A 23,523-nucleotide genomic window follows, 5' to 3' on the forward strand; every position below is an offset into this window, starting at 1 on the left:
TCCCCATCAGAAGCCAAGCTGTAGCAATCAACACACCATCAAGCACAATCCAGAGGTTAACAATCAGGAAATCCACCGTTTTGCAATCCATAATCCGTAATCCGGCATGTTCCCTTTCTAGCCCTTTCTAGGTCCTTTCAGTTCTGGGAGGCTGGGGAGGAGGTGAGGGAGTGTGTTGAAGAGTAGACCTAGATGTGTGTGTGTGTGTGTGTGTGTGTGTGTGTGTGTGTGTGTGTGTGTGTTTTCTGATCGTGGGTGCGTTAGGCATATTCCCGTGTGTGTATGTCCGTAAATGTGTACATTCTGGCATAGCTGTGTGTTCGGGTGTAAACTCGTTGGAATCCACCGCTGTAATCCCTTCATTAATGCATCTCAGAGTTGAGTTTGTCCTGGAAGATGTACAGGTTGTTGGTGGCGGCGATGGCGATGATGTTCTCGTTCGGGTGCCAGGCCGTGTGGAGGATTTTCTTGGTGAAGTCCAGGCTGTCCACGCTGATGTCGTCCTTCCGGCGCTTCCCCCCGGCGGCACAGACCCTCCGCGGCTTCAGGACAGCTCGGGGTTTGCTGCTCTCACGCGACGCCTCCAGGGTCACGTCACGTTTGGTGTTGCGGTCGAACATGCGGAAGAAGTTGTTGTAGGCTCCAGTCATGATCACACTGAGAGGAGGACGAGGAGATAAATGATCAGTTAGTACGGTCCGGACATTAACTTCCTAAACTTCCTCCAAAATAAAAAAAGACCTCTTAGCTATTGTGGTATCAGGAAAAGGAGATGATAACAGCTTTAACATACTTAAGATTCATGTCAGGTCATCACATCAATGGTGGAGGAAGTATTCAGATCCTTTACTTGATTAAAAGTATCAATACTAGACAAAATAAATATCCAGTGCTGCATTCAACCTTTAAAGTACAAAAAAATATTCTGCAAAATTAACTAAAAGCATAAAAAGTAATAGTACTACTATGCAGAATGTTCCCCAACGGCTTTGTGAACTGTGAAGTAATTGAATCTGTAATAATGCATCATATTTTATAAGGAAAAGTACAACCAACTAGTACGGCTGTTTAACAAGTAGGGTGCATTAAAACTTGTGAATTGTGGCAGAGTAGAAGTAAAAAGTACCTCAAAATTGTACTTAAGTATAGTAATGAGTAAATGTACTTAGTTACATTCAACCACTGACTTACAGAATTGGCAACGTCATATTAAAAACTCAAAAGTAAGTATTTTGAGTATCCTGGTTAAGCTGGATAACCCAGATAGAAAAGTCTGTCAGCAGTTACTGGAACTACTTTTTTGAATAAATAATTCCTATTAAACGGTTCTCAATAAATTATGTTTATTATCCAAAGCAACCTGATATCGGAAATTGCTGCTGCATTTTCAAAATGTAAAAAAAAAAAAAAAATTCATAGAGGGACATCTCAACACATCAGCGGATTTAAACAGTGACTGCACTTTTATAGGTAAAAAGAAAAATATGCTCTTTTTATCATTTGAATCTACTGATCTTTAAACTATAAACCATTTATTAACTTGTTAAAAACTCCAACATATAGACGAGCACAAGTTGTCATCTTGGTACATTTAGTTGTCATGAGTATCAAAACACAAAAACACATCCAGACACTTCAGGTACCTGTCCGAGCCGTTCCAGGCACACTCAAACTTGTCAAAGATGCAGTCGTTTTCATAAAGGGAACACAACTTGCTGCGGAGGTAATCGTGAACCTGGAGGAAAACACACACATAGAAATGATTAAAACGAGTCCAGTTCACAGCTGCTTCACTCCCAGGTATTATCCACGTAAACTATAAATAGAGTGAACAGAAGAAACGTACTCACACACACACACACACACACATACATATATATATATATATATACACACACACACACACACACACACACACACACACCAAGCTCAGCACAGACAAAACACATTAAATGTGGGCAAGTTGTAACACAAACCTCCCTGAAGGCAACTCTAATGAGACACAACACAAGCCCCAAGCAATATGAGGGCCAGGAGTACATTTTAATCTAAACTCCTTTTCCATATCAGTAAAACCCATTAACATCCAAACCCACCAAGGGCATGATAATAGAGACACACATGTGAATACACACACACACACACACGTGACACACACACACACACACACACACACACACACACACACACACACACACACACACACACACACACACACACACACACACACACACACACACACACACACACACACACATATTCACTGACTAATAACGCTTTTCCCTTGTGCTTTCATTGCACCGCCTGTGTCAGCACTGTGATGCAAGGGGTTGAAATCTACACCTTCCTCCAGTCGCCGTGCTCTGCATTAAGCTCTCCCTGTTTTCACATTCTGCATAAAGTCAGCAGTCAGTAGTCGCCTGGCAATCAATAAATAGTCAGGCTGAGGTCGGCTCATGGTTGTACATCAAACCAGGTGACATTTTTGTTTTCCCCTCTGGGTCTTTCTGCTCAGGGTGAAATGATGATAGAGCGTCAGCTGGAGTTAAATATATATTCTTTTTTTCCCCCAGTCTGCACGGACTCTGATTTAGAGCTCGGTGCCTCATCTCTCATGGATTTGTGCATATTTTTCAAGTTACAGGAGAAATAAGACTGTAAATTGACCAAAATAAGAGCAGTTGAGCCCTGATATCTCTTTCCTTCCCTCAGTTTACTCCATTCAACCTCTCATCCTCTCATTTACACTCTCCCCTCCCCTCATCTCTCCTCCTCTCATCACACCATCCTCACACTCCCTCCCAAACCCTTACTCCTCTTCTCCCTCCCTCCCCGCTCCTCCTCCCTCTCCGTGCTGCATTGCAGATCTAGGTGTCGGGCACTCTGTAAGGTATCCCTTCTTCCCGTTTCACTTTATGAGTGGAGGCTCGGACTATAAATAGCTCCAGTGCGTCTTGGCCTCCCACTCCTGGCTGCCTCATAGGCCCTCACACGTCAGGCAGACACACACAAACACACACACACACATGTTCACCCACAGGCCCGGGGCAGGAATACTAAACACACACTGAAAAAGAGTTGTACTTTTACTGTACATTATGCTATAACAGAAGCTGGTTTGGCCTATTGGAAGCACTGAACACAAGTGACCTGTGAGATAAATTGAGAGTGGATATTATAGAAAATAAAGATATTTTTATCAGCTTAGTACTTAGTTTTTTCTTTGTACATTTCTAACAGCATGTCAAGTTCACTTCATCTCTATCCCACATGTCAAGTTCACTTCATCTCTATCCCACATACATGGACAACTTACTGTTCTCAGGCATGTGTTAATCTGCCAAACAAAAGTTCAAAACATAAGACAAAGTGAAGGTTTCTGATTATTCTGCACTAACAACAAGAAGAAATGCATTCTCTGGCCTGTAATCAATCCAATTAGCCATAAAAGTTGTGGAGAAATCTAATAATCAGCAAGTGCTGTAATTCTAAGAGACAACTGTCTTTCCATGATTCATTTCTGTCTCCAATTTTTTACATTTCCAGGATGACAATGCCCTCTTTCAGTGGAGGGACAGTGAGTCACCTGGCTGTGATTTCAGTCACAAACACGACTCAGAAGTGAACATTTAATACAAACGACTCAAATATACAGTTGGCTGGAAGAAGCTCTGCTGAAAGAATCTGAGCACCAACACTGGACTGGACTGTGCTAGAATAATAAATCCTGTCCATAACAAAAATCTGAACTAAGATGTAGGGGATTCAGAGAAGCCAATCGGTTACAAATTAAAGAAAAAGAATAGAGCATAGTGTTTTAGTGAGGTGTAGCGAACACTGCTGGAGAGATGAACTCTCCAGACACTCCTCTTTCAATTCTGAACTATATGGAAGACAAGGTTTGTAATCTAAAGTGACCAAAGTTAAGCTTATGTGTGAGTTCTCTGATGTACCTGACTGAATCAAATACAGACAAAAATAATATGTTCGGGTCTTGTGTCAATATCATTGGGCTGGTCCAAAAGGGAAGAGTCCAAATGTGCCATAATTTAAAATATGGTAGGATTCATGACTTCAAACAACATTGTTTAAAATGTTATTAAAAATAAGTAAGATACATTAGAATTATAAGAGAATATGGTATACATTTCTGTTACACATGGATACAAATTTACTTTAACTGATCTGTATATTTAAATAGATTATGTTTGTCTTGGCCTTTGGATTAAATAAACAACACAACAGATGTGGACAAATGAATTGCATCCAGGTATATCATATAAATAATGTTAAATATAATTTTCAAGAGAAAACAGAAAGAAATGTGTGTTTGTATAATTGATTTGTTTGTTTTCAGGTGGGTTGCATTTTATGTAATTGTGATTTGGAATGTTGGTTTATGTATAAAAATATAATTATTAAAAGAAAATACACATAAGCAGGACTTTATGGCAGCAGCATGTTGTTGTTGGCATGAGGATATCAGAGTAATAATGTCTGGCTATAAAGGCTATTGGCTATGACTATATGTTATCAGCTTATGAAGCAAAAATAAAAGAGTGGAGTGACTCAACAGATGAGTTGATTCAAAAGAAAATGTGTTTATGCTTCCTCGACTACTGATTAGTTCACCTTGCCCAGAGTCAATTTGATCCTTTCCCAAAGGAATCTCATTAAAGCAGACAAAATATTCATTCTCATGATTTTTGTATTTTCTTTCTCCCTCATGATTTCCTCTGTGGTCCCCGGTCACACACCTGGTACGTCTCCAGGGGCTTGCTCTCCATGTTGAGGTCCCAGACTTTGGCCGTCAGGTAGTCTCTGGTGAGCAGGTAGCGACCGCTGTGGCTGAACTTAACGTCCGACACGGAGGAGATGATTTCAGAGAAGAAGGAGCGGGCGCTGGGGTCCTCGGGCTCCTCGAACACTGGAGAGGGGAGGAAAGAATAAGGGGGAGAGAGGAAGAGGAGGGGGAGTGCTGTTAAGCCGGGCTGAAACACAGTGTGTCACACAAGACATCTCTCAGATGAGTCTATGAGGCAGATAGACCATACAGGTGACTACTGTATGTTTGTGGTGCTTTTGTCTTATCAGCACATATCACAAGAGAACAATGAGACGTCTTCCTCAGAGAAAGAAATCTGATAAATACAGGCATTTATATACAACTAACAAAAAGGAAATCCCTTGATGCTTGCTGTGTTACTTCACTGAACACAATTTGCAGTGTTCACTTAACAAGTGAATCATAATGGTCAGATTAAAAGAAATTAAGGAAAAGGAATACACAAAAAGAAAAGAAAGTGGGGAGACCGTAAATCTGAATCATGGGGGAAAACGTGCCATGAGTTAAATTGTTGTCCCTTAAGAACAGCAGATTTATGGATGCACTATCCTTGTTTTATATAAATGGTACTGCATTGGAAGGAAATATTATGAAATGGTGAAATAACGTTTGATTTGAGAGAATTTACTTTCCAATAACGTCAATACAAAGTGTTTAGTGTCAAATCCCTACAGCAGAAGTCCCCTCTCCAGCAACATAACCATACACTAAATAAAGCAAACTAATAATGATAATCCACTCTGATGAATTAGGGATCTTAAGCAAGTCTCTGCCAGTTGATTTTAATAAGCTAAATGAAAAGTCAGGGGATCCACAGGTAATTGCAATTCGTCCTGCAGCGGCTATGAATGAGTGTAGCAAATTTCATGTCTAGTCATCCAATAGTTGTGAGAAATTTCACTCAGAACAATGATGTGAACCTCATGGTGGCACTAGAGGAAAAATCAGGAGATAATCAAAGCCATTAGGATTCATCATCTGGAACCACAAATGTGTGTAACAAATATCATGGACATCCAGTCAATAGGACCGACCGACCAACCACATTACTATCCTGGAGCCGAGCCGCTAACATATCTAAAACCAAAAACTGTATATTTTGAAACTTATGGCTGCCTGCAAGGTAGGACATTCATCTAAACACTTGTTCAAAGGCTAAAACATGCAAAACTACCAGTACCAGACATTTTTGCCTTATAAGGATGCTTGAGGAGATAGTAAAGAAAAAAAATCCAAATGTGCATGACTCCATCTCTCAGCAGGTTGACTCACATTTGGAGTGTTTGTCGCACAGAGCTGCTTCTCTCATGTCACAGAGGCGCAGGGTGCCTTTGCTGCTGCTGTAGACAAACAGGTTACAATGGTGGGGGTGAAACTCAGCCGCGGTGATCACCTCTGTCAGATCCTCCATGTTGGCTGGTTTGATGTCCACGATGTCTGAGAGAAAGTGTCGCTCAGGAAAACGACAAAGACAGTTGACTCCCCAGAGCCAGCAGTTTGTTTTAGCCTGAACTACCTGCTAAAGTCAACCATGCTGTATGTACATACACATTCATTCATTCATTCATTCATTCATTCATTCATTCATTCATTCATTGTATTAATTAAAACTGTCTCAATGAGAACTACTTAGATTATGTTTTGGAAACCCACACAAGTCCATAAACCTACACACAAAATAAAAACACAATTGTATGCAAATGTATACATTACCATCACAATGTAAATAATTTACAGAGGAAATAAAGCAAACCAATTTAAATGTATCTTGGGGGGATTGTTGGGAGAAAAGTAATTCCATATTCAGATAAATTGTAATATCATAAATCCTGTCTGGGTCATGGGTGTGACTGTACTGTGTCCTATTGAGCTGGATTAGAACTCAGAGAAGAGCTGAAATATTTATGCACCCTTTGAATTATTCATTAAGCGACAATTTCACTCCTCAAGAATAATATTCCCCTCCCCCAACAATTTGTGTCTTTGTGCGTTTCTTTATACAAAAAAGTGGGATTTGCAATGTGGGAGTTTGGCGCGTGTGTGTGTGTGTGTGTGTGTGTGTGTGTGTGTGTGTGTGTGTGTGTGTGTGTGTGTGTGTGTGTGTGTGTGTGTGTGTGTGTGTGTGTGTGTGGGCAGGGATTTATTATTGAGCATGTGTCTATGTGTTAATGTATGCATTTATTATCTGTTCCATTGTGCTTTAATAAATCTATTCCCGCCTTAATATGAGTTTGCGCATGTGTGATGATGTATGTTTGTCTTCTCTTCTCCTCACAATGAATGCACTTTACAACCTACAAAGGATACTGAAGCTGCGGTCGGTGATGTCCAGATGCCAGAGGTTTATCCTCAGATCATCGGCCGACATGTAGGTCTCATAGTCGGAGTTGACGGAGATGGAGTTGACGTGGTAGGTGTGGGCGTTGGCGAACACTCTCCGCGGGCTCACCTCCACCATCAGGTCCATTGGCATGAGCACCGGCACCTTAAAGACAGAGAGAGAAAGCAGTATAACATCCCATGTCACTGATTAGGAGAAGACAGATGGTGAAGATACAGACAGATTAGGTTAAATTTAAATAATTCCATTCTATCTTGAATTAATATTTAATGAATTACTTTCTTTGACATCAATAATACATTATTGCCCGAACCCTAACTTGCTCACTTGACAGCAATATCAAGAGCCGGTTCAGTGCATGAGCTCATTTGGCTGCATTTTCATATCTCAGCATTTGCATTAAAACACAATTTATTTGTCAAAACATGATTTACATTTTCACACACAGCTTAAATCTGTGTCCTTATTTGCATACAGCTCAGTGGGAGCACCATCCCTATACACATACATATACTCATACTATACACGTGTACCCACACACAAGCACACTGTGGAACATATTACCAGAAATACACCACAATAGTAGTACTACAGATGTTTTGTTTCTGTCCTGTACAGCTGGAAAACGATTGGTTCCCCGCCCTCACTCCTGCACACACACATGTACCGCTATGCCAGTGACCCACTTTTGCACATGCAAACACATCACTACCCACTGACCCAGTTGTGTTGCACAACCAATCAGCATTTATGAATGTAGTGTCTAAAGAGACAGACAGACAGATGGAGAGATGTTACCTGTAGGGAGGTGACGGTGGACATGTCCTTAATGCGACCCTCCTCATCCTTCAGGTTGTACCCCTCCGGCCGTTTGTCTCTTTCACTCACCTTCCACAACTTAATGGTCTTATCTGGGAATGAAAAAGCACTGTTAAGCAATCAGATAAGAAGAGATTCAATCTAAAAAGAGTAACTAATGAATAAAAGGTGCTTGTTGATGTGCTTTAAGCTTAGAAAGCTATCTGGAGATCTAAGATTTGATGTAATTAAACAAATCAGAGCAGGCTAAATATGGAACGTTCATCTCAAATTGATAAACTCTCAGAAAAGATTTACGCATAAAGAGATAAATCATTTCAGGCACTTGAACCCAAAATAAATGACTTAATAGACAAGTTAATCCAGCACACTTCAAACTGTCAGCTCTGACAGACAGTTGGACTGTAAATGAGCAAACAGCGAGGTTTTGTTTCATCAAAACTGACAGACACAAGAAGGTCTCTGTATTATATTGAAAAAATGACAGCAGGCTTTCCCGCATCATTACCCAACTGCTGAGGCAGGTCCTACATTTTTCATACTCTTGATCATAAATAATATAGTACTTAAATAAATCAATAACAGGGCGCTCAGGGAAATTCTATAGATCTTCCAATATAGCCATAAACTGAGAGTGTAAGCTGGTGATAGGAGCTCTTATCCAAGGCAGACAAACTGCTCATGCACTACAGGAATATGATGCAACACAAGCGGCAACTCTGCTTTCTAAACAAAATAACACAAATAACTGTCTTAATTTCAACTACCCCTCCATGCACTACACTCTGTCAAACATTTGTTAAGGGAGAAACTAACGTAATTCAAATGTGACATAATCATTCAAACTGTTTTCTCACAAACTATCAACCAAGCGCTTCGCTACTTCTAAATCTTACTGGTTCCTAAAAGATGCCTATGTGTGTGGGTTCTCTCACCATTGGTGGAAAGGAGGAAGTGTGCGGCGTTCTGCTGAGGCAGCCATCGGATCTTATTGATCTTCTCCTCAATCTCCAGACTCTTAAGGTAGTCGAACTCGGGCTCATGACTCTGGAAGGTGCTGTAGACATTGTACTCTCCCTGGGAGAATGGCTCAATCTTGCTCTGTGGAAAGAAAAAGGAGGTACATCGAAATGTTGGGGAGAAAGATCTGCATCTCCTCACAAATACAAGCACAGTGCAATGTAACACCCCGGGCTAAAAGCCAGCTTGATCAAGTGAAGTAATAGCATGGCACAAAACCTAGCTCAGCTATAACGATAAACTCTCTGACACATCAGGAGTATCAACTATTTATCATTCAATCTAGACTGTAGCTGGAGGGGAACAGTGTGTGGTCATCACTGCTCTCACAGCTGGAATGAAAAAAGGTATATTTTTGTGTATGAGTGTAAATGTGTGTGTGTGTGTGTGTGTGTGTGTGTGTGTGTGTGTGTGTGTGTGTGTGTGTGTGTGTGTGTGTGTGTGTGTGTGTGTGTGTGTGTGTGTGTGTGTGTGTCTACCTCAGGTTCCCTCTGAAAGATGACCACTCGGCCTCCCTTGTCCCCTGTGGCCAGGAGCTCTCCGGTGTGGTTAAACTCAACAGTGGAGATGATATCAGCTGGGGAGCGACGGACACAGAGGCAAAGATGGAGGAAGAGAAAGAGAGATGCAGCATGAGAGGAAAGAACGGAGAGAAAGAGGTAAAAGGAGCAGCCATTAGCTAATTAACAGCAAAGCATCATCATTAATTTATATAATGTGTTTATCTGGAAACAGTCAATGCATTAACATGTAAGGGGATTAAAATATGCAAATTAATGTTTAGAATAAAACACATTTGATGACTAATAACACAAATATTCTGCAATTATGTGTAAACCTTCAGAGAATTTAGATTATACAGTACTAGTATGCCCATCAAAACAACAGAAAACCAATGACACACGCACACACACACACACACACACACACACACACACACACACACACACACACACACACACCTGTTTCACATTAGGCACAGGTGTCATCTGCGTTCCATTGTGACACATTCACAATGACGCACACCACGGCACTTCCAGTAGACAAGATTACAGAGTCACTTGAGTTCATCGTGTGTGTGTGTGTGTGTGTGTGTGTGTGTGTGTGTGTGTGTGTGTGTGTGTGTGTGTGTGTGTGTGTGTGTGTGTGTGTGTGTGTGTGTGTGTGTGTGTATTAGAATAATTAGGTACTCTATCGTCTCTGTAGTGTCTTAAAGTGTAAACACAACTAAATATTATTCAAAGATCATTGTTCAGGCCATTCCTTTGCATCTCTTCAAGATGTGTCCCCAAACACCAACACAGTCTGACTCAGTGACAACACTGACATGAGGAGTGAGCACATCATTAACCACTTAGCATTTACTGTCTTGATGCTTTCAGTGGACCTTTTCTGCATCACACAACACACAGTGTAATAAAGAGCATGCCAGTGTGATATCTGAAGCTTGAATATGGTTTAACGTTGCATGTAATCTCCTCCCTGCCCCTCTGCCTTCTAATCCTCCTTTCACTTCCCCTTTGTACAGCAGATTTAAGTTTTATTAATAAATATCTATTTGCAGACAGAGCTGATCTGGAGGGAAACAACATATTGGTGGATAAACCTCTTTCTAAGAAATGATAAGCTGAGGTTCAAGGAAAAACAGGTGGTATAACAAATTATCTGGTAGTCTGTCGACATTTTAAATCCAAGAATGCCCTGTTTATTACTGGATAAATTAAAAAAAATCATATAAATCATAAATAATGAATGTAGGCACATATCTGATCCTGTTATGTCATCTTCCTACATTCATGCTTCTCATTCACCGTGAACCTAATGAAAACCTTATTTATTTGAACACAAGAAGTAAACAGGTTCAGTATGTTCACCAGCAGAAGTGAACTGAATGTTCAGGGAGTTGTGAAGTTTAACAAAATGTGGTTGGACTTCACACTTGTAAATGTAAAGGCTGTGTTAATGACAGATAGTCTCTGGTGATGCTGATCACCATGGCAATGACTTCAGTGGTAAGTGACTGGATAACTTTAAAAATGGCCATAATCAAGTACAGTCACAATAAAATGTATCCCTGTATTGTTGTCCTCACATGACTCCCACCGACATACTGCATCATGATACAAAAGTGGTGCAGATTCTCTCAGACTGACCAAGTCAGTTAACACCGACTTATTTTAAAGAAATAGTTCTTGGCTTCCTGAAGTCTTGTCGTCACCAGAAGGGTAGCAATAACCAGCAGGGACTCCACAAAGTCACTGCATCCCGGACAAGAAATAGTTTGAGGATGTAACCTCACTTTAAACTACAACTTGTCATTGTGTATGGACCTGTTTCACTTCAGACCTGACATGTCTTGATGTTGCTACAATGAAAGTATTTTTAAAATAACATACACTGTACAATTGCTTCCATGTAACTTGTGTAATTTACTGTGTTGCTAACCTAGCATAAATGATAACCTAGCAGAAAGAAGATTAAAGCAGTAATGCCTATATTAGTGTCTGATGGAACATAAAAAACAGAGAATGTAGTTTTTTGACTGAATACTGTACGTTGCAGACCATAAAATCTAAAAAGCTATGCCACCTTGAAACAAAACCTACAGTTGTTTAAAAATATTTAACGGGCTGCACAGCCTACTCGCTTATCAAAAAGGTGCATTTGACTGGCTTAATATCGTGACCTCAAAAGCTGTGCCACCTCAAAGTTTTTTTTAAACAGCAAAAGCTTTAATCTGCTACTGCACCACCAAATAATCAAATACCATCTTAAAAAATGTCAGATTAGATTTAAAATGAATTTCCCGTCAGATGTTGTATTCCACTAAGCCTTCAACAAAGGAGTCCACAGAGCTCTGTTGTGATAAAAAAAAAAAAAAAAAAAGTCCTCAATAAGCATTGACTGTTATGAAAAATAGAGCGTGGAGAGCGTATTTATTAGGAGTCGAAGTGAATCCAAGCTGTAGCCTTGTCTAATTTGTGGTGGCCTTGAGAGAGAGAGAGAGATTTTATGATGAGGGGAGGCAAGGACTGCTCCTCAATCTCTACCCTAACTACCTTATTCACTCTGTGCCTCTCACACTTCATGTATCACTGGTCTCTATTCTTTTTCGACAGTCATTGCACTGTTCCTTGATCTCTCCCTCACTGCAGTACCTTCTTTATTGTTCAATTTCAATTTATTTCAGGCTTTCTCTCAATCCCTCTCCCCCACCGTCTCTTTTGTCATCTCTCATCTCTTGTTCCCCAGTTTTTTTTTCTCTTTTGCCCCATTTTACTCTCTCATTTTCATCCCGGTTGTCTATCCACATTCATCTCTCTCTCTCTCTTTCTCTCTCTCTCATCCCTCCCCCACGGCACTCTGCTGCCTGGCTGTATGTTACGTCTACATGGTGGTGGAGCCGCTGGTGGTGGAAGAATGGATGGAAAGGATGGAGAGGGAGGCGGAGGGAAGAGGCGCTGGGGCGGAGGCGGTGAAGGGGGCCTTTGGTGAGCAGGGGGTTGTCATGGTAACAGGCCGAGCCAACCAGTAGCGTGAGCACTCGTAACGGTTAGCCGTATATGGCGCACTGGCGAAGGAGGAAGTGGGATTCATCAATCCAATCCTCACAGGAAGGAGCACGGTAAAATAATTATGGCACTGCAGTTTTATCCACTAACAAACATTGCTAAATTAATACCAGGGGACGGTCCAAATTGAGGAAAAGCAGATAATTAATTCAAACACACACATGATGACCCCTACACATGCACCAGGCAGCTTGTAATGCACACAGTCACATAATGATGCACTGCAAATGTGTGTGCTAGAGACTGTGTCTGTGTGTGTGTGTTTGTGTGTGTGTTAGTGCACACCCAACACATTTACAGATAACTGTGTCTCCACACAGCACAGAAAAAGAGCAAAGCTAAGCAAAATCCACATGAGCGGCACACAATACAGTTGAATAAAATATGGAGCACACACTCTTCTCGCTCATCCTCTGTCTGTTCTCAACCTAAACCCTCTCTCTGTGTTTCTCTCTTTCACTCTCACACACACACACACACACACACACACACACACACACACATAAACTCCACACCCATCTGTCTCTCTGATGCTCTTTATTAGAAGAGTAGTACAGAAAATCAAACCTCCAAGAACACAAACAAATAGAGCAGAAAGAAGAAGTATCATGAGGGCTGTGGCTCTCCTCCAAGAGGCACCACTGGCCAGTGTACTGTGATGCAATATGTATGTGTGTGTGTGTGTGTGTGTGTGTGTGTGTGTGTGTGTGTGTGTGTGTGTGTGTGTGTGTGTGTGGTGTGTGTGTGTGTGAGACTGTCTGTAAGGCTGTCAAGCTGTAAGTCAATATAGTGTGGATGTGTGTGCTACAGTATAGCAAGCTAGCAGTGTCCGTCTCCCACAGACAATCCATTAGCATCAGCAGGCCTGTCTGACTCATCGCCACACTGCAGGAGCCGGGGATCACACTGTGACTGCAAGTGCAAGCGCCCACACATACAGTATATCTTAACACTATAAAACACACAAACATGAATGAACCCAATGACACAAAAAAAAGCTTAAAAAACCATGCACTGATGGTGAACACCAAACACAGAAGAACAGAGAGGTTTTTACAAGGACATTGGCTCCTCAATGATCAAAGCATAATCTAGGGAGAGCTGATCATAAGAAAATACATTTCGGTAATTCATTTATTCTGCAAAAATGCCAAACTGTTGCTGGTTCCAGCTTCTAAAATTTGACAATTTGCAGTTTTCCTATGATTTATATAATTGAAAATTGAACATCTTTAAAAATGTCTTAATAACTGAGAGATAGAGCTGGAGTTATTAGTCAATGAATATCTTTGTTGATCTACAGAAAATGTATCTGCCACAATTTTGATAACTAATTTGGTAAGTGATAATAAACTGAATATCTCAGGGTTTTGGACAATTTATTGGACAAAACGAGCAATTTGAAGACAACATCTGGGCATTCAGTCTTTTTTTTATTTATTTTTTTACAATTTCTGACAATTTATAAAGCAAAAAATTAAATGATTAATTGAGAAAATAAGAGGATTAACTGATAATTAAAATAGTTGTTAGTTCCAGACATCCTGTAGAATACACATTAAGACTAGTGCTCATCTGTGGCTACAATATTAGATAATACAGAGAGGAGAGGAGGGAAAGATGAGGGTGGAGGCGTAGGTGGAGGGAGGTGGATTTCCTTATTTCTTTTTGTTAAGGCTACTACGGGGACAGAGAGGGGAGCAGACGCCCTACAGTCCCAATTATAGATATCTTAGGACTGGGTAAACACAGACCACTAAAGCCGAGCCAAAAACACACACTCCTTAAAAGGGAGGACAAGCCACCGCTCAGCAGGAGATGTGTGTATGTTTGTGTGCACCCAGCATTTCCCGTGTACGTGTGCACAAGTGTGTGTACTCAATTACCCAGTAGAGAAATAAATTGGTTGGAGGGAGAAGAGGGAGCGAAAGACAAGGGGGGAGAGACTGCCGGAGGGAGACATTAAATTGATCCCTGTCCTGCAGTTTTGGAGTTATCCATAAAAAAAAAACTGGTGCATGTGTTTGTGTTAGAGGTTCACATGTGTGGAGAGGAGTGATTTAAGCTCAGCACAGCAGGGAGTCTGCCATATCCCCAAACACACATCGGCACAATGGAGCAGAGCTGGTGTGAGCCTAATGGTTATAGACACAAACAATTAGAACCACGAACTGAACCGGCTTGAACGTGTGTGAAATACACCTGTAATCCTGCTTTGCCTCGCTGCAATGACAGCTTCTAGCTGCATAAATTCTCAAAGCTGCAATCCGTGATTCATTTTTGATCAAAATCAATTTGTTTTTCCAACAGATTTGTGAGGCTGTAACATGAAAAAAGATTATGAGCTTAGCTGGTTTACATCCAATATAACCCAGGCGACACTGAAAACTGAGATTATGTGTCGACGCCTCATAAATACTGGAACATAATCCCGTATTCAGAAAACTCTCCTCCTTTTTATGGTGCCATGCTTATCTTTCTGTGTGATGTGTGCAGAGCTGAAACGATTTGTTGTCAGACAGAAAATGATATTGTAACTATTTTGATATTTGATCATTTCTTCACTGGATCCACATTCTCAGTTATGCTTTTTTTTGCTGCTTTCTTTGGTCTTTTATGATAGCAAACTATATACCTCTGGACTGCTTGTAAGACATTTTGTAGACCACATTATTAATTTCAAATTGATAAAATAACTGGAAGAAGAACTGATAATGAAAACATGGTGAGCCGTAGCCCTGCCTGTGTTAGTGTATGAATGTCTGCACTGTACATGTATAGTGCCTTTGTTAAGAGGTTTAGAAGAGTGTGTCTGTACATGTTTGTGTGCATAGATGTGAATGTCTGTGTGTGTGTGTCTTTCTCCATGTTAAATAGAGGTAGAAGTAAAATAGATGCTTTGAAGGAGCAGGGGTGTCGTCTGGTCAAACTATTTAAAGAAATCAAATCACACATACTCACACCCACACAGACAATCCACACTGAAGCAGGCTGACTGAGACAAAAATAAAAAGGCAGGTACAAAAATAGAGAAGCAGAGAAAGGATGAGGCAGACAGACAGAGACAAAGCGATGTTTGAGATATTTATAACCCAAACTCAGATGAGTTAATTTGCAACATTCATTTCAGGTGAAAATTCACCTGACTCAAACTTCACACACACTTGATGACTTCATCCGTGCATACACACACTTTCTCTGTCACGTTCAACTTCCCACTTACAGTCGCACACGTATCTCACACTGGGGTCATGTGGCGCAGCTGTGCGACACAGATGTGACCTTTGGGATAGAAGAGGATAGAGCACACACCTTCAGTGTAAGAGGCAAACGGCTCGGGCTCCAGAGAAAGGGTAGTGATGTCGGAGCACAGGACCTGGATGGGGCTCAACATCCTGGGGTAGGACTCCAGGGAAGAGGGGTGGACAGGATGGGCGGAGCTCTTCAGGCTATAGCCAGGAGCAGCCCTGCAAGAGGAGCAAGGATGGAGGGAAGGGAAGGAGGGGAGGAGGGCAACAGGGAGGAGCAGAGGGTAAGGAGGGAAGGACCGGGGAGGTTGGGGACTGAGTTACTGCATCACCACATGTGGCCATGAGTGCTCACCAGAGAAAAACTGATGGTGTATTTATAATGAGTCTGTATCTAAAGAACAGGATTTATTCACATGTTGGGTTTGGCAAAACATGCAGGGTAGACAGAGATAGACAGCTCGTGCGACAAAGTCTTAATGTCTTTTAGTATGCGTCTCTTCTCAAATTAAGTTTTGCAAGTGAACGTAACAAGAAGTGTAGATAGCGCTCACATTTCCCCAGAGGTGATTGAGAATTCGAAAAGAGCAGTGAGAGCTGCTGATACTTCGCTTACTTACATAAGGGTATGATGACTGATAATTACTTGCATTATTGATTACCCCGTCAGTTGAAATGCCAAACATAATGACATCTGCTCATCACAGGTTTCTAAAGCCCAAAGCAATTTATAAACTGTCAACTTTGCACAAGCAACAATCAAAAAACCCATAGAAATACAGTTTGAAATTATATGAATGAAGACATGGAAATAAATATTAATGTTGGGAGCAATGCCAACAGTAAAAATTTCTACTTCAAGAGTTAAATATACAATTTATATTTATAAATATAATATATGTTTTTACAATGTCAAATTTACTATTTAAAGTTATTATTTAACAACATTGATACTTTTGTATATGTTGCACAATAATTATGGGGGTTTGTTTGCTTGCATTATTTATGAAATGGGATCAGTCATAAATAATTAATTTACAAACAGTAAAAAAATGTAAAAACTTCAGAGTTTTGATGCAATATATAATTATTTTTGTTATTATTTCCTCATCCATCCTTGAACCCGATGCTGCTCCGGTCGGAGGTGAGGGTGTAGCAAAGGGAGATATTGAGGAGGGCAAAATAAGTGAGACGAAGGGATTAAGAGATGGAGGGGAGAAGGGAGGGAAGGAGGTAAGGTAAAGGGAGGTTAAGCATCCCTCCCTTGTAGGAGTTAAAGGGCAGGGGAATCCCCACGGGTAGATCTGCAGACACACTGTTTTGTATGCGCACACACACATATAAACACACACACAACCCTTGCAGACAGACTCACATACATACACAGACCCGAGCAAACAAAAAGAAACACAGTATGCACTCAAGGACACGAACATGAATATGAATGCAACACGGACAGAAAATAAAGAAAGATGGAGACACACAGGAGCTAACGAAGTACAACCAAGCATAAAATCACATGCACCACCTCACTTTGTCTTTTTCTTTACACACACACACACACACACACACACACACACACACACACACACACACACACACACACACACACACACACACACACACACACACACACACACACACACACACACACACACACACACACACACATACAGAGGCACATTGTGTTTGAGCCTTCAGAGCACTGTTGGATAATTGTTTGGCAGACGCGCCACTTCAGCACCGGGCAATGCTGCGAGTTGCATTAGAGGACCGATGGGGAGAGGGAGAGAGAGGGAGGCAGTGGGGGATGGAAATGGGGAGGAGGACGGGGGATGGGGTGAACATTGAGGAAAGGTGGAGGGGGTTGGAGTGGATGTAGAAGAGGAGGCAGGTAATGACTCATTTTGTTTATTTGTGATGGAAAATTATCCTTTTTTTGGTCATTAGGGGAATTGTTGTGGGATAGATTTTTTACAGCACAATTTGTACTTATTCTTCTAAAAATCTATTTTCAGGCTGTCCATGTGTTGCACATTCCTGTCGGACCAGTGGTGTTCAGTGGTGTGTTCACCTCGCTGTGAGCTCATCAGCAATTCACCCTGAATAATGTCCGTGTCTGCCTGAGATGTGTGGAATAATTAATACTGCCATTATTGGTGGGTGGAGACGACCTGTCAATCATATTGGCCAAGCATGAAAAGTGGCGTGTTTATCATCACTGACTGTTGCTATGGCAACAATTTATGGTCAGTGATGGATGTTAAGACAGATTTTCTGCCACTAACTCATCAAAATCCTTCTCTGACACGCCGAAGACACATAGATATACTGTTTGTATCAGAAAAGATTTGCACACGCACAGACTAACAAAGATACACACATAGATACTCTTCTGTCTTCTCAGTAATACAATATGTTGTTTGCACACACAAGCATTTACACAATCAACAGGCAGCACTACGGGTCTCCCCTGACTACAGTATCTGCTTCTGTGTGGGGGATATTATATTACAGCACAGACACAGGAAGCATAATTCCCTTTCGCAAGTGTTACGAGGTTTCCCAAATGAGCTTGCAACACGTTCCTGACCCCCAGATGATAATCCGCTGTTCTGTTCTAAGAGGTGTGGCGAACACCGAGCCGAGTGTCAGAAACAGATTGGGGACAGACAGACAGACAGACAGGCAGGAAGGCGGAACGCTAAGCTCGAGTGGAGGCTGGATAAGTGGTGTAATTGAGATTAGGGATGTTATCCAACGTTATAATCCATCTGTTTTATGAAACAAACCAAAATAATTCAATAATCTACACAGTTTGTGGACTGCTAGACTTTTTTTTAACATTCCCCTGCCTGAGAGGTGAGACTCTATATATTCAATTTGACACCATGCACGTGTGTGACTCTATCCTCATGTGAAAGATGACATGCAAGGCAATAAGTAGAAGAAAATGTGGGGGAAATTTCTAGCTTGTTTTTCTGGAAATGTCTGCTGTAACAGAAAAATAACTATTCTCCCACACAAACAGAGACATACATGTACACATTCTGACACAGGCCAGATCAATTATTCCCTGCAGCTGTTACACAAGGTGAAGAAAGTGGTTACAAAAGCATAAATAAACAAAAACACAGAAGGGAAGAAGGGTAGGAACACTTGCCTATAAGTGTTTTGCGCCCTAGTTCTTGTTGTTCTGTCTACAACTCTGTCTGATCAACACAGAGCTTACAGAGGATTAGGAAGCCGTCCTGAGCTTGTTTTGGCATACACACACTTTCTCACACACTCACACACACATACACACACACACGTTCCAGAAGTCCGATACATAGAAACACACTCACATGGTGGCACACTTAAACAAACACTTTGTAACATATAGTCACATACAGCTTCCTCTGACATGCTCTTACCTTCAGTCACATAGTTGTGGTCGGGGAGGAAGCCGCGGTGGTTGAGCGTCGGGGTGGCGTCAGTGTCTTCGCCCATCAGCGGGGCTGGGGGAAGCGCCCGTCTCGGTGGGGCAGCGTGGTGGTGGCAGATCGGTGGTGGAGGGGGTGGTGGTGGGGATGCCAGCCAGCACAGCGCCCATACTGCTCTTCGCAGACGCCTGCTCAGCACAAGGGCGCAGAGCCGTGCATCTTATCCTTAAATGTTGGAGGGAGTGGGCCGGTCCCGAAGGAGGGATGGGTGCGTGTAGGAGTCCACACAGCTGCTTCTGAGAGCCAGATTCAAAACCTGCAGGAGGAAGATTATTTAAAAACAGTTCAAAATCCACAAGGGGTGAGCTTGATTTGTGTCTTGCAAGAGCACACATCGCTTGTGAGGCAAGGAAAAATCCAGCGCACCCTGTGTCCACTCTGCAGCTGCTGAGCCCAGGTGTGGCCAAACCACTGCTACTGTTGCAAACACACACTACATACACAGACATGTGCTCTCCATAATGAGACAAAAGTCCCTACTTGTTAATGCTTCAAGAGAATAGAGGAGAGGAGATGAAGAGGAGGAGGAGGAGAGTGGGGGGAGGGGAGAGAGGGATGAGCAGAGCCCCTAGTCGGTGTATCTGCAGTGCTGCTGCTTCTGCAGCGGCCTCACACTCATGGACACACATAAACAGTGGGCCAAACACTCGCTCACCTACACAATCGGTCAGCTTGTGGGTCAGGTACTCCTCAGCCGATCCCCCATGAAAAACGTCTCCCTCCTCCTCAGCGGATGACTGTCTCTCTGGTTTCTCAGCTGTTCCAGTATGAGGAGGAAAATCCTACTGGTGCTCGTTCTGCTGCAGTCTGCGCTCTGGCGTATGTATGAGAGGCAGACCGAGAGGTAGAGAAAGGGGGAGGGAGAGAGGATCCATCCTGCTGCGCTGGTACGTGTGTGATGCATCAGAGTAGACCCCGCCCACTCCTCGGCGCAGCCAATCCTCACAGAGCTGGGATCTGCCCGACCACTGACTGCAGGTGATTAAACATGATTAAAGAAACAGAGAAGGATGAGTTAATCAAATCTAATTTTGTCTTTTCTTTATTCTTTTCTGTCTGCCGTTGTCAAGGGACTGTGTTGTTGGGTTTTCTATGATGTGGTTTTTGTGTTGTTGAAAATTGAATTTTGAAATAAAATTGTCTTATAAGGTTGTGACTAATGAGGGAGAAAGTAGAGAGTGCCAGAGAGAGGATGAAATTAAGACCGTTTCACTTGACTGAGTGCTGAATATGAATCGCAGTACAGTGACTACTAGAGGATTCACCTGGAGACATAATTCAATTAGCACACCACTGACACACACACACACACACACACACACACACACACACACACACACACACACACACACACACACACACACACACACACACACACACACACACACACACACACACACACACACACACACACACATTTCAAATCACAGCAGAATCTCTTCTACTCAAGAAAACTGAGTGATATCAACTTAAGAGCAGTATCATTTCATGATATCGTCTTATTAACTTGTGGTTTTATAAGCTTCTGTTCAACTTTGGTAAACTGGAAAATACGCTTTTTTGCTTTCTTGTTGAAAGTTAGATGAGAGAATCAACACCACTCTCATTTCTGTTCATTAAAATATGATAACACCGCCAACAGTCTGTTAGCTTAGATTAGCATAAAACCACAACTTCACTTTTTGCACAGATTCAGTTACGTGTTAGTTACTTTGCATTATCTTAGTTTGCACTTAGCTTGGCTAGCTGTTTCCCTGTGTTTCCAGTCTTTGTGCTAAGTTAAGTAAACCATCTTTCTTTGATTTAAAGTTAATACAAGTGCCAGAATCTCAAATATTAATATACTGATACTTTTTTACTATAAAAAGCAGCAAATGTAATACGTACAAGGGAAGAGCTATGTCATCATTTATGAGGAAAGTGCATCATAAATTGGTTAATTATAATAAATATGTCACCACCAAATGACTAGCACTAAAGAACGTGAAAACAGATCAGTTTGTTTTGTATCAATATTTTTGATAGTAGGAATGTAACCCTATTATTTTCATTACCAATCTTGTTTATTTATTGATTTATCATTCAGTCTAAAATATGTGGGTCAAAATTTGATAGTGCCCAAGGGATATTAGTTAATAAGGATATTAACTATTTACTTGGAGGTCTAAGACCTCAAGCAAGTGTTCACATTTCAGAAGATGAAATCTGTAAAATTTTCTAGTGACAATTAATAACTTTTTTTTAATTGCTTATAGATTTTCTTTCAATAAATCAGTCTGTTAATCATTTCTGTTCTTAGGTTCGTAGATAGGCTACTAAAAATGAGGCATATTATCAGCAGAATAAAGAATTAAGGTATCCATTCACCTACTCCTACTTTGCACATCAGTTGGCATAATAAACAGTACAACATTAAGGAGTATACATGCAACATTAGAACAATATTCCTCTTTATATCAGGATAAATAATTCAACCATATTGCCTATCGCAAAAAAGGAACCAGAAATAACTACAGACTGTAAAAGCAATACTTAAATTCACAAACTAACACACAGGCTTCAGACAGCGTGGTGGCAGAGTGAGGGGCTGCCAGTGACAGTTGGTGCCATCACTGGTTCTGGCTGTCTGCCACCAGGCTTTAAACCCCTCCACAGTAGGGAACAAGAAGAGCTGTTTATCTGACTAACTCCAAGACTGCCAGCATCGCCCTCCCCCACCATCTACTCACCAATAATGGGCAATGCTCCACTGCCATATCTGCCCTTCTAACTGCCCCCTGCCAGCCTAACATCCACCACAAAGCTCCCCCAAGCCCACCCACTGTTCCCCATATATAGCTACTGTTCCACCTGCAAGTCCCTACCCATTCACCCCAACCATATGCCACAAAAATCCCCCTCTGGTTAAATCTATAAACCCATAAGGTTTGGTGTTTAGCTCTTTCTAAAGGTCCCATCAGTGTGAGATTTGACCCATTTGCCAAACCCAAAGCAGAAAGGGAGAGATGACAGACAATGCTAATGTTTTATTGATTTCAGTATTCTTTGACGTGCTTCCATATTGGTATAACTAGATTGGCTAAAGCTGTAAAATCACATTTAGATATTGCATGCAATTATCAAGTCCGGTCTGTGCTGCATAAAGTTCCTTTTGTAATTTATATATTCAATTTGCTATTCACTCAATTAAGAATTGAGATTTCATAATTTAATGATTATTAAATTAATTAATCTATTTATGATTTAAGTAATTTATCAAGCACAAACACCAGACATTAGCTGGTTCTACCTTCTAAAATATGCTGATTTGCGTTTTTCTCCGTTATATCAGTTTATATTGATGTAAAAAAAAAAATGCGTTTTGTACAATTGTTCAGACAAAACAAGCAGTTTGAAGACATTGAACAACAAATGTAGACTAAATCAATAATAATACTCACTAAATATCACTTAGATCACCTAAATATGAAATAAATATAAACATAAAATATCATAACATAGAATAGTATATGGTCCAGATAAAGATTTCTTACCTGCGTCCATCTTTTCTAGCTTTGAGTTGCAGGGGGAATAAAATAATCGATCAATCTGAATGTTCACCTCTCCTCAGGTAACCTCCGTCACGCTGATGGGAAACACCTGCTGTGACGTCACTGATTAGCTCATGTTAACTTAGCAACTTTTAGCCGTATAGCATTGCTATGGCTAAGGTACAACCTGTAGTTAAACTTACAGATTGAAAAAGGGGGTTTATTAATGAATGTTGGACTGTACCAAACAGTAATATTAGTGGCTGAAAGAACAAATCAACCAGTTGAAACAGTTTTGTTTTTTTTCACAAAGAAAAAATAGCCCATTGTAGTTAGATGGCAGCAGATTTGATTTATTTGGGTGTAACAACCCTTTAGGAGCATCCCAAGTTTTTTTCTAATATCTATTCATGCAAAATGAAAGTGCTCCCCTAAATGGTTTGCACGACAGAGAAAATCTAATGAGTACCTCAAGTAATCAACAGCGGTCAAGATATTGCACAAAATTATATATTTTTTCCTATTTCAATGCAATATTTATGGTAGAAAAAATTAATTCTTAGAGAAAAGCGAGGAACAGGAAGTTACAGCATGTAGAAATACAAGTTCACAAACACATCAGTCCGATTCCCTAACTGTCCTCACACTGTAAACTCCTCATC

At 41.1% G+C, this 23,523-nt stretch overlaps 1 protein-coding gene across 2 annotated transcripts; it reads right to left on the reverse strand.

Annotated features, from left to right (window-relative positions):
- Positions 1-362: 362 nt before the first annotated feature.
- LOC129089953 (serine/threonine-protein phosphatase 2A 55 kDa regulatory subunit B gamma isoform) lies at positions 363-19,338 on the reverse strand. 2 transcript variants are annotated; one of them, XM_054597388.1, is made up of 9 exons: positions 19,263-19,338; positions 9,506-9,603; positions 8,942-9,107; positions 7,986-8,098; positions 7,154-7,331; positions 6,119-6,283; positions 4,758-4,927; positions 1,644-1,735; positions 363-657 (listed from the first exon to the last, which is right to left on the reverse strand). In XM_054597388.1, exons 1-9 carry the CDS (start codon positions 19,336-19,338, stop codon positions 363-365), a joined length of 1,353 nt encoding a protein of 450 aa, XP_054453363.1. The 2 variants fall into 2 exon arrangements, with proteins under 2 accessions (XP_054453363.1, XP_054453362.1); XM_054597387.1 differs by lacking the exon at positions 19,263-19,338 and adding an exon at positions 15,911-15,992.
- Positions 19,339-23,523: the final 4,185 nt, after the last annotated feature.

This window comes from Anoplopoma fimbria, chromosome 4 (genome assembly GCF_027596085.1).
Source record: "Anoplopoma fimbria isolate UVic2021 breed Golden Eagle Sablefish chromosome 4, Afim_UVic_2022, whole genome shotgun sequence".
NCBI lineage: Eukaryota > Metazoa > Chordata > Actinopteri > Perciformes > Anoplopomatidae > Anoplopoma > Anoplopoma fimbria.

Bases quoted from the DNA above. Each gene is read 5' to 3' on its own strand.
- LOC129089953 (XM_054597387.1), bottom strand. From the start codon at position 15,992: ATGTTGAGCCCCATCCAGGTCCTGTGCTCCGACATCACTACCCTTTCT. The intron at 7,332-7,985 runs GTAACATCTCTC...TCTGTCTTTAAG, and splicing joins CCACCGTCACCTCCCTACAG to GTGCCGGTGCTCATGCCAAT. The intron at 4,928-6,118 runs GTGAGTCAACCT...TCCCCTCTCCAG, and splicing joins GTGCGACAAACACTCCAAAT to TGTTCGAGGAGCCCGAGGAC.